Source organism: Centruroides vittatus, unplaced genomic scaffold (assembly GCF_030686945.1).
Source record: "Centruroides vittatus isolate TY-2023 unplaced genomic scaffold, ASM3068694v2 contig_817, whole genome shotgun sequence".
In the NCBI taxonomy this organism is placed as follows: Eukaryota; Metazoa; Arthropoda; class Arachnida; order Scorpiones; family Buthidae; genus Centruroides; species Centruroides vittatus.
The window spans coordinates 218,166-229,860 of NW_027122532.1; the positions used below are offsets into that span (position 1 = coordinate 218,166).

At 31.7% G+C, this 11,695-nt stretch overlaps 1 protein-coding gene across 1 annotated transcript; it reads right to left on the reverse strand.

Moving 5' to 3' along the window:
- Window positions 1–1,335: 1,335 nt before the first annotated feature.
- LOC136982223 (major facilitator superfamily domain-containing protein 6-A-like) lies at window positions 1,336–7,888 on the reverse strand. The gene is made up of 5 exons (XM_067278664.1): window positions 7,793–7,888; window positions 4,993–5,112; window positions 3,591–4,913; window positions 2,127–2,279; window positions 1,336–1,507 (listed from the first exon to the last, which is right to left on the reverse strand). Exons 2-5 carry the CDS (start codon window positions 5,069–5,071, stop codon window positions 1,449–1,451), a joined length of 1,614 nt encoding a protein of 537 aa, XP_067134765.1. The 5' UTR covers window positions 5,072–5,112; window positions 7,793–7,888; the 3' UTR covers window positions 1,336–1,448.
- Between the last annotated feature and the right edge of the window lie 3,807 nt (window positions 7,889–11,695).

The following is an 11,695-nucleotide window of genomic DNA, read 5'->3' on the forward strand; positions in this document are numbered from 1 at the left end:
CAAATGCTTATGATTTCTTATTGTTAGAGCCTCATATAAGTACAATACAACCGACTGCCCTGTATAGTCGCATAGCCCTCCACGCTTAGAGGAATTTAGAGGTTGGTTCTTTGTTAAAGCTCAGCTCTTTGGGTTTTAAAAAGCTCTGTTGTATATTTTGTCCAGAAAAATATGAAATTGACTTTTGCACAATTATAATAATAACTTATATTTAAAGTTTTATATAGAAAAATTGTAAATATTTTAAAAATTAATTTGAAAATCAGTTGATTCGCTATATATTTATTATTCATTAAAAATCAGGAGTGTTTTAGGAAGAGATATCTAAGATTGGTTTTAGAAACAATGGGTTATATACCCAGGTAATTCATGCGCTGGCAAATTTCTTTCAATTACACTTCTTAAGCATACTTATTTACATAAGTAAACACAGATTAACTAGTTTGTTAGGTTTTCAACATACGCATTCCGAAAACCTACCGTATTATATAACGGACTTTCGGCTTTACTGGACACATCCTCGTTCGAATTAGTCTGTTAACTCGAGGTTTTGCTGTATTATAATTCTATTAACTATAGTATACTGTACATATCAATAAACAGATAATAATTTTCTACATTTGATGAACTTTTCGGCAATTTCTCTGTTTTATATCGACCGAAACAACAACAAGTTAAACACTTATTTACGAAGGCGAAAAATTTCCTATCTTCCTATCTTCCTATATTTTTGAGAATATCTTTTTGTGAACATTAATAAAGAGTTAAAATAATCTAAATTTGTAGTAATTTGGTTCTATTATTGAAATTTAAATGTAATAGAATTTTATAATGCTATTTTTTATTATTTTATTCTTATAATTATACAAAATTATCTGATCTGTTTACTTGACGACGCGAATATTGTATCTGATAATATCGAAGTACTTACCCTATATTAAATAAATTGCATACACGTACAAAACTACTATACTGTACTTATCACACAAAAACACTTAGTAGTAATATCCTATTCTATTAGTTTCGATATCGAAGTAGCCAATCATAGGCGAGGATTTGATTCATGTGACATATGACATACGGCCATGTCTATATTTTCAATACAGACATGACCAACGGAAAGCGAGTTTTTCAATCACACCACGTCTACTCCTGTAAAATGAATGGTTTTACAGGAATTCACACAACCTTCCTTACAGAAAGGTTTGACTTTTATTGAATTTTTTGAATAAATTTTTATATAATAGACTACTAATTTTATGTAGCTTTTTGCGCATCTTAATATTTTAAATGATTTTAGTCAATTATGCATTTATCACTTTATTATTTAATAAATTATAATACATTTATTACAAATAATATAAATTTTGAAAAATAAATTCCGATGTAATATTCGATTATATATTTTCACATTTGTATAATTCCAATTTAACGGAACGAATTTCTCATTATTTACATGTGGATAAGTCTTCCAGTTTAGGTTTATCCTCGGTTTCTTCTTTCTTATCTTTAAAAATATAAAATAAATAAAATAAAATAGAAAATTGTTATACTGTTTAAAATACAGAAAATAATTTATAATTAAAAAAATCATATACAAGAAGCATGTTTTTGATTTTTCCAATTTATTAATGAATCGGGCGACAGGATAGAATCAAGATGCAACAGACAATGATAGCCTATATCATTCAATACTAAAACACTCCTTTATTACAAACTGATAGTAATTCTGAAAATCATGTTTTTAAGAAAGGAATGTTTGAAGGTAGCACTTATAGAAACAAAGGTGTTAACTAATTTTCTTTAAAATTAATACAGTCGAACTTCCAACAAAGACCACCTCTAAACGGCGAGTTTTTTCCTGAAATGCATACAAAAATAACCTCCGAACAATGACCATTTTCATGTTCCTGTCAGTGGCCGTTGTTTAGAGGTTTGACTGTATTTAAAAGTTAAAAATATTTTTATTTTAAAAATTAAAATGTATGCAAGGTTTTGGTAGTTATTTAGAAAATATGATAGTAAAGTATATTATATCAAAACAATTTTTCAATATCACTGATATCTGATTAGGTGATACTTAAACTATTTTATAAATAAATATGTAGGCTACACATAAAACATACCTCCTATTACAGAATTTTCTCCCGCTATAAACACGGTTATGAACTTATATACAACAGCAGCACCCAAAGTAAAAAATCCTGTAAAACGATATGTCATTCGACCGCCATATTTCTCGAAGCCGATTCCTCCTAGTAAACTTCCTGAACCGACGCCTGTACATTAAATAACACATTTTCAACTTTTTAAAGTTATACATTCTGGGTTATAAGTAACTAAGTACTGAGAAATCACTATAATTTTTATTTTCCTAAGGCAAAGTTGAAGAGAATTATTAGACATTTACCGCACTGAATGGAAACATGGATAGGTACTTAAAACTTCAACGCAGGTACTGGTGCCGTCTACCAACGACACGTTTTCCTCTGGTCGTGATGAGGTTGGACAGGCACTTCGTCTGCACGGAAAATTGGCCGAATCTGTGGTCATTTTAGCTTCGAATGACAACTCTTGATTGTTTTCGGAAAGATTATTGCATGACAACCTTTTACTACAACCCACTATCTCTGCACAAAGACCACTGATTTCCACACTTTATATCGTGCAGCAGTCCGAGCTCGCTCCTGAACAGACAAACAGTCGGCCATCCTTTTTTGCCACTGCGCGAGCCTACGGTTACTGCTCATACCAGTGATATACAGGAGTTATAATTGATTGATGTACTGTACGTGTCATACAAACTTTGTTGCGATAGCATTATTATTACAAAAAGTTTTGCAATTTCTCAATGCCTAGTTACTTTCCACCAATCCTGTATATTTATATGTCTAATTTATAGAGATAATTCTGAAATAAATTGACATCTGCTCTCATTCAAAATCAACATAAATCTTGATTAAAAGTAAACGATATAAACAAAATTAAAACAAAAATAATAAATAAGAGAAAGACTGCACAAATATTCTGACATTGTAATGACAGATGTAAATATTTCAGTTCTATAGGTCTTGGAAGTCCATATTCTTACTACATGTCGTTAGAAATTTTCTCTGAACTCTTCAACTCTACTAGAGCTCTAGTGGATAACACCACTGAACACTGATAGTTTGTCACGGGTTCGTCCTTTAATTTCGGGTTTTCTTCACGTCGTTATATAGGAACTAGTTCCAAGTAAATAGGAGCCAATTCCCATAGAATATACGTTTTCTTCTGCGTGTTACCTCCCTTGGCAGATAGCCCATGTGTTGCATACCGTATCCTATCAAACCCCTATGTATTTTCAGTAAAAATTTGAATCTTTGCTGAGAATGGAAGGGTTTGATGGGATACGGGAAGGGGAAAGTTGTCACATGTTTTAATATACATGTGTCAACTTCTAATTATTAATAATAAAAAATATTATTAATTCATAACAGAAGCTAATTACAAATTAGCTTCTGTTATGAAAGTTGATTACAAACATTTCGCTATGGTAATAAAACATATTTACATGAAATTCAATGTAAGAAAGAAGTGTGCACTCTTACCTAAGCCAAAAAACGAGGCCCTCAAAATTGCTTGCATGGTAGCTTCAGTTCCAGGTGCAGCTATGATTTTCCCATAAGACGACATAGCAGCATAGAAAAGACCGTAACACGGTCCTTGAGTCAGATCAGGTAATATAATCCACCAAGCGTTATATATATACGAAGCAGTTAAAAACCAGATGGAATATGCTATAAAGGCAAGACACATGCAGTTATCTCTTCCTATTCTTTTAATAATCCAACCAGAGGTAAACATGAATGGTACTTCACTAAACATACAAATCGTCGCTGAACTGACACCCATTAAAATCTTACTAGCACCCATTTCATCGAAATACCAAAAGGCAAAATTCCATTGTATACCAGCAAATGCTCCTACAAGAAATACAGCAAGAACAATAAAATAGGGATGAGGTTTTACGAATATTTTCCTAACATCCCTTAATATATGGCTTGATGATTTATCCTTTTTCATATCTGTAAATCCAAGTATTATAACATCTAAAAGCATTAATGGTAACATCATATAAAAGCATACAGAAAAATCGGTTTTTCCCTTGTTATTCATATTTGCTAACTCTACAATATATCCAGTACATGCTGATATCACTCCCCATCCTATAGAAAGCCACATTCTTTGTTTACCAAACTGATTAACTCTTCCTTCAAGGGATTCGTAGCATGCAACATCCGATAAAGCTATGATAATATCAGTTACAATTATACCAGAAGCTGTTAGGAAGACAAACAACCAGAACTGATAGTGGAGGAATGAATTGCTATCTTCTTCATCCATGAAGCACGTTGCCCAGCAATTTTCCTTCCATTCTTCATAACAGATGGAAGATGTGGCATTATCCTCCAAGGTTGTATTAATTACTTGCATAATTTTTGAATTATTTATAGGCGATTTACTGAATATATTAAAACTTCTGTGGCATAACATGTCACTGTTGTTACAGGGCATACATTCAAAATTACACTCTAAAGTTTTATTGCTTGGATTTATTGTTAGAAACTTTGCAGATTCAATGAACATAGAATCATTATCATTATTACATAAGAATTTTACGTCAGAGAAAACATGTTTTTCTTTTTCAATTTCAGGAATATAATTGATGGAAAAGTAAATGGGTGTTTGAAGAATTGCCAGAAGCATAATGAAAAATTTAATTTTTTTGAATTTATCAGTTATGCATCCAAATATCGGATTAATTAACACTGTAACGAATGGAACTATAGTAAAGGTTATTCCTACTCCTGTAACACTAATCCCGATATTTTTTGCTATTAATGAGAAGTAAAGAAACACCGACCCTAGGGCTGAAAATTTGAAAATAAAAAGAGTTAATCATTTGTAAAATAAAGCAAAAATTCTATCTGAAGCATAATTATTCCTTACCCAAAGCGTAAAAGAAAAAATGAAGTTTCATTGGTAGCATCTTCTTGTCAACAGTCACTTTACAGCATTTAAATATCATCTTGAATAATTTTCTACAACACTTAATAGTCAAATTTGTTCCTAAAGGGATAAGAAAGGAAACTCAAAAACCTGTTTATCGATATTTAAATACAGTAGAATAAAATGAGCAATTATGTGTTGTGACATCGCCAGACTGTAATTTTTAATCATATTTTTTAATTTATTTCATTTAAAATATATGCTATACACCTCAAATTAGTAATGGCTTGCCCCTGTACATCATACTTTTCCTGATAGCAACAGAATCGTGCCGATCGTGTATCTAACTCCTTTCAATATTTGAATTAAAATAACACGATTTCCGGTTTTCATCGGAAGTTTGTACATAGTTAATGTGGCCTTCTGCCCATAAATTTTCCATATCTGTTCTTGAATTTAATGTATCTATTTCCGTTCTTGAGAATAAGGAAGGACAAACAGACAGTCATCAAGATATAAGACTCCTCTTGAAGATCTTGAGCTCTTCAAGAGAAGTTTTATATCGTGATGTAATCTCCAAAGTTTTTAAATTGATTCTTTAGTTCTTAACTTTGGAGATTTTGCATTATGATCCTCGTATCACAATGCAAAATCTCTAAAGTTTGTGGTTTGGTTTGATGCAATCTATTTTCGAAATATCTCCATAAAAACAAGTCTCAGAAATTTATATTTGGAGAATAAGCAGACCCATTGTGCTTTACATGATGCAAAAATCGTTAAAATGAGAGAAAACAAATGCTGATTTGATTAATATTTGAATAATTCGTTCAATTGTGGAGCAGTGTTTGATAGATAAGTTTATGGATCATTCTGTAAAAAGTATTATAGTAAATATTACAAAAAAACTTAGCTATACCTGTACTTCCATAAGATACTGCATAAAATGTCAGAAATTTTTCAAAGGGGCTATTATACAGTGTGCAACAAAAATCACTTTTTGGACAATTATTTCAAAATCTTTGCTGATGTATACTATGTCGGGCATATCCTAATGCCTAAACGATGGTAGGAATTTTCGGTATCTCCTACCTAGGGACGGGTGTTGTAATTTTAGCCCCTAACGAAAATAGGGCAACACTGTAAATTACGTAAACATAAAAAATACGTACTGTTACTTTCTTTTAATGCATTCTTAAATATTAAGTTTTACTTAACGGTACTCGATGTTTTTTTATTATATCGGAATATTTGCATAGCCTTATCACTGCTAACCTAAACCTAACCCCACTGCACTTGTGCTATGCAGAGATGCAATGTTACGTTTTGTGTTGTGAAGTGAAGCATTTACCTGTCATATTTGACAGCTCATTCTGAAATCCAGCTTGATATATAGGAATGCACTAAAGGGTAATAGTATCTAATTTTTCATGTGTTACAACTTTGTAATTGGCTGTGTTGTCCTATTTTCATTAGGGGATAAGATTAGAATAAAAAAATTTTCTGTTTAATTAAGACTTTAGTCTCCGCTCTAGAGGATCCCGAATCCAATTCAGCGAGCAATTCGTCACGAGTTTTTTATGGGAGGTCTGTTCTGGCCCCACTCTTAACATCCAATAGCCCTATTGTGGGCCTGGCCGAACAAATAATGGGTTTGGAGAAAAGGCCCTTTTAGTGTCCAGAAGGCTCACGAAATTTCACCTCGTTGTTTAGAGCAAGCCCGGTAGCGTATACACCAGAAAAAGATATACAGCAATACCCTATTTTATCTTACATCATCGACGCCAGGACTCCCGAGAGGCCTTTCTGTGAGAAGCTGATCCCTTCTTAGGTGTTAGCACGTAAAGAAAAACAAAAAACTCTACGTGACCACCCTTTTGATCAGGTGCGAACTCGCGACCAATTACCATTATTTAGTAGTTGTAGTTGCTCGGCACTGACCAGCCAAAATGTAAATTGAGTGAGTAAATAATAATAGTAACTAAACTATCGTAAAATTCACATAAATCATTACCATTTTTCCTTCACTTATTTAACATCTAAATTGGAGTCTGTCTACCACAGAAAGTCCTCCTGAGAGGCACCTCATGTGTTGCATTGAATCTCCCCATGAAACTAAACCTTGTAGTACAGTACATAAGATTGCTTGAATTAATACAAAAAAACAAGCGTATAGCTGTGTTCTAGTATAGATATAGTTATTATATTATAATTAATATTAGTTGTGTTTCAATAAAATTATATTAGTATAGCTGCTGTTAAACAGAACTGAAATATGACCATGCGATAAGGTGGTACAACTGTATAAGATCCTACTATATAAACCAGCTAGAATGCTTATAATTTTAACGAAATATCTATTCTGAACATTGTCTATCATACGCTAACCAACGCTAACCAACTTAATAATGAGGTATGCTCGGTGTACAGTGCCACAAGTTATAAAACTTTCGTCTATTTATGTACAGTACTTGACAACGCTGTTCCCTACATCACCATACTACTAATTAATACTAAGATCTATATATACATATAATCACTGTATATTCTGGTGGCTTAGGGCCTCACATCAAGTAGATGGGAAAGACCTATTATATGTTACAGCTTGGAGACATAACAATTCTAAGTTCAACCCGGGTAATGTCAGTATATAAACTTATATGCAGCAATAAAGTTTACAATCTTTAAATAAGTACAATTTAAACTTTAATTTCTTAAATTTGTATAAATTTTAATTAAATAAATTGCACATAAAATAATATTTCGTTTAAAAATATTAGTTTATTAATAGAATAATACTCACTCAATTTTCTTTCAAGTGATGTCTTATGACGAAGTTCAGACAGAGATGTTTAGTTGATATCTTTCAACTTTTAAACAGTTAATATACTGTTTACTTTAAGATGCTATACAGATAATAATTGCGTTATAACGTTAATTTAATTTAATCTTATAAATTTAAGTTATTAATTTATATTCCTTCCTCTATACATTAATTCATTTCGGGTGCAGTTTCTTTGTTTGGATTCTTACAATCGTACGTCTAAAATAGTACAGAAACTTTTATAAAATAATTAATTATACATAAAATTAATCTTATATAAACCTTACAAATACATATAGCGAGGCCCACATAGTATGGGTGCCAGCAGGTCTATCCGTAGGGCCTTCAGACATAAAAGCAAAACTTAGCCTCTTTATAAAAAACATATATAATAAAATCATTTTTATATTGGTAAATTATGGAAAAAATCTACTTGTATTAATATATTTTTATAATTTTTTTTGAAGATAAGGCCCTATATATACTGGTGATTTCGTATTTTCTAGAGCGTAGCGTATAGACGGACGCATTACCGAAGCGTTAATTGGTTAAATTTAATTGTTATATTATATTTAATTTCAAACCAGGCCCTAGCAAATAAGGGGCCTGATTAAGATCTTTTTAAAAATTTATTTAATTGTTTTATATTACTGTACACACAAACACTACAATTTTCGCAAAATTTCCGGGACCATTTCCTCTTTAAAATGAAATTTCTTTTTTTCTTTGAAAAGGTTATAAATCAAGTATGGGGCCTTCGTGAGGCGTAGGTGTAAATTTGATTGACACTATTTAGTTTATCGTATAAGTTTTTCGAAGTAAGATAAATTTCAATTGGTAATAATAATAAATTATATACTAAAAATTAAAATAAACAAAATAAATTAAGATATTTATTCTTGAACCTCCGATAACGGCCATCTGTGAACAAAGACCACTTGTTACGTTTTCGTCAGTGGCCGCTGTTGAAAGGTTTGACAATAAATAATTTAAAAATAAGACATTTTAAATCATTTATTTTAAAAAATATTTATTTATATTAATTCAATTAACCGCATACTTAAAGAAATTTAATTTAAATTTTTTTGAAATTTAAACCAACCAATCAGAGCGTAGAATGAAAGTAACTGTAAAATGCACTAACTTTTTATTAATGACATGATTCATTCGTTTTATAGTTTCATATTTGCCCGAAATTCCGACATTGTTGCTGGATTTTCAGACATTCTTTATTTATTTTCATTCCTAATAATTTTTTCTTTACCTTTATACGTCTTTAGATGGGTTCGGGGGATATTAAATGGGTGGGCCATATCTTCCGAACCAATGGTCCGAAAATTTTTAGAAACATTTCCTCCTAATACATAAACCTCCATGCAAAATTTCAAAAATTTTCGACAATAGGAACAAGAGATATTTAGCTTTAAATGAGTGAATGAGATAGTGCCCCCCCATACACACTAATTAACTTTCATACATACAGAAAACCTCCAAATTTCTCCTTTTTCAAGTCCAAGAATGTAAAATCTAAACTTAATTATTTAAAAAGTATATTTAAAAATGTATAAAGTACAGTAAAAGTATAACTATTTTCGTTTTATAATTATGAAATAGATAAATTAAATATTATTTATTCTACGATAAAACTTTGGACTGTCCTTCATCTATGTTTAAAACGCGTAAATGTTAATATTCTTTAAAAAAAATAATCAAAATGTTGTATTATAACATATTTATACGCTTGTGTGCTGGTATGATAAAGAGTGATTCAAAAGTTAGTTAACTAAGATATATTTTTATCCTTATTTTAACTAATTTACGAGCCACGCTGTTTATATTTTATTATATCTATATGATTTTAGATCACTAGCACAGAAAAACCTGTCAAAAAGGCCAAATAATTGTTACCAAGTGATTCCGGTTTACACTGGTTTTACTTTATAACGAGTCTTATGGGTACTTTCCTCCATACCCATCGTTGGTTCGACCTACAATGGGAGCTGTGGGAGCTGGTGTTAAGAGTGGGGCAGGACAAACCGCCCATGAAAGATAGCTGAAAAACTGCTCTCTGAATTGGATCCAGGATTTCCCAGAACGAACATTAAGGCCTTAATTACCCAGCCTTGTGGTTATAGCTACACACAAAATTCATATAAATGCGATTTTTTTATATGCTTTATAAGCAGGGAGAGGTGAAAAAGTTGCAAATTTCGAGTGACAGATTCATTTATATAAAGTGAACACAGAGTCCCTATACACTAGGTTGTGTCCTGGATCTGTCAGTTAGAGAATATCGATGACAAATTCAATAGACGATAGATCCGATACGGTGTGACTTGCCGAAACTCCAAACTTAATAATGTGTGACAGTTCGCTTTCGGGGGTGATAAAAGAGCTACAATTCGCTTTGGGGAGTGTGAAAGAACTCGACTTCTCCTTACAACAGTTATCTAGAACTACTTTGATGAATTCAGAGCGTTAAAATTAAAGAAGATATCTAGAAGAACGTGAAGAAAAATTAAAATTTGTGAGGGGTGTAAAGAGGTACGAAATGGAGCGATGGGATTGGGCAATTGCAATGTAACACAGGCGATTTACCAAGAGAATTTTTAAGTGCTAGACACGTGAGAACACCCAGAAAACTCCACGTGGCCAGATGACAGAGTGGATAAAATCACTGAACATGATTGGTTGTGGGTTCGCGTCTGATCAACGAACTGGGCTTGTGGAGTGTTTTTCACCTAAATAGGGACCAGTTTCCCATAGAAAGACATTTTTCTCTCGATAGATCGCCACGTGACCAGTAAGTTAGGTGCGAACCCAAGACCGCCAAGGGGAGTACCACCAGGGAGAATTTTTAGGAATTAGACACCAGGAAACTTTACGTAGCCAGGTTAGTAGATCAGGTACAAACCCACGACCAAATGTCCGGTGGTTTTGAGTTCGCACTCGGCTACTGGTGGTCCTGTTAAGAGGTACAAATAATAATTTCTAACTAGTAATTATAGTGTGTATAAGGATTCTACAGAATCAGCATTAAAAGATCTTCAATTTATTCAATTCACAGATTTCCTCTTTACTTAAATATGTTATAAATTTAAATTTCTCAATAAAGAAATGCCCGACTGAAAATTACAGTCATTTAATCACGCAAAATGTTTACATTTCGTCACATTTGTTTTAATGTATGATGTCAATCTGTGTTTTGAATTGTTTACTCAATTTGAAGCTTAATAATTCTCGGGCCTTTTGTCGAAAATTTCTGAAATTTGGCAGGGAGGTTTGCCTATTCGCGGCATTGATGCTATTAAATTTTGGCGGTTAAAGATCAAGAGGGTGGGTAGATAGAGGGGGTTATGTGCCGTATCTCGGGTGGGATCGGACGTTAATGAAGACTTTACTCGTTATTATCATTTACAAGTTTTTATAAAACTTATTTTAAATACATTATCAACACTCCACCCTTTAATAAACTTTTTCAAACTGTATTTAATTCTAATTATCATCAAGTTTTTCTAAAAGATGTCTTACAAAATCGAAGGTGCGTGTTAAATTCGAGGTAATGCAAGTAGTATAAATGCTATATAAATAATTGCAATTTTCTTGAGTACAAAAGAAAATTCTTTCGTAGAATTTCCAATAAAATGAATAACTTTACGCTACTTCTCTTCTGTAAGGAAGTACTTAAGGTTAGTATAATTACGTGAATAAAAATATTTATATGTATATATATATTATACATCTTAATTTTAATAAAAATTTAAAATTCATTAGTCATAAAACGTTTTAAACATTTTTACACGAATTTCAGCTGTAAAAATTAAAATAAATTATTTTTACGCGTCATTTATCAAATTTAAATATAAATTAATAGGCATAAGG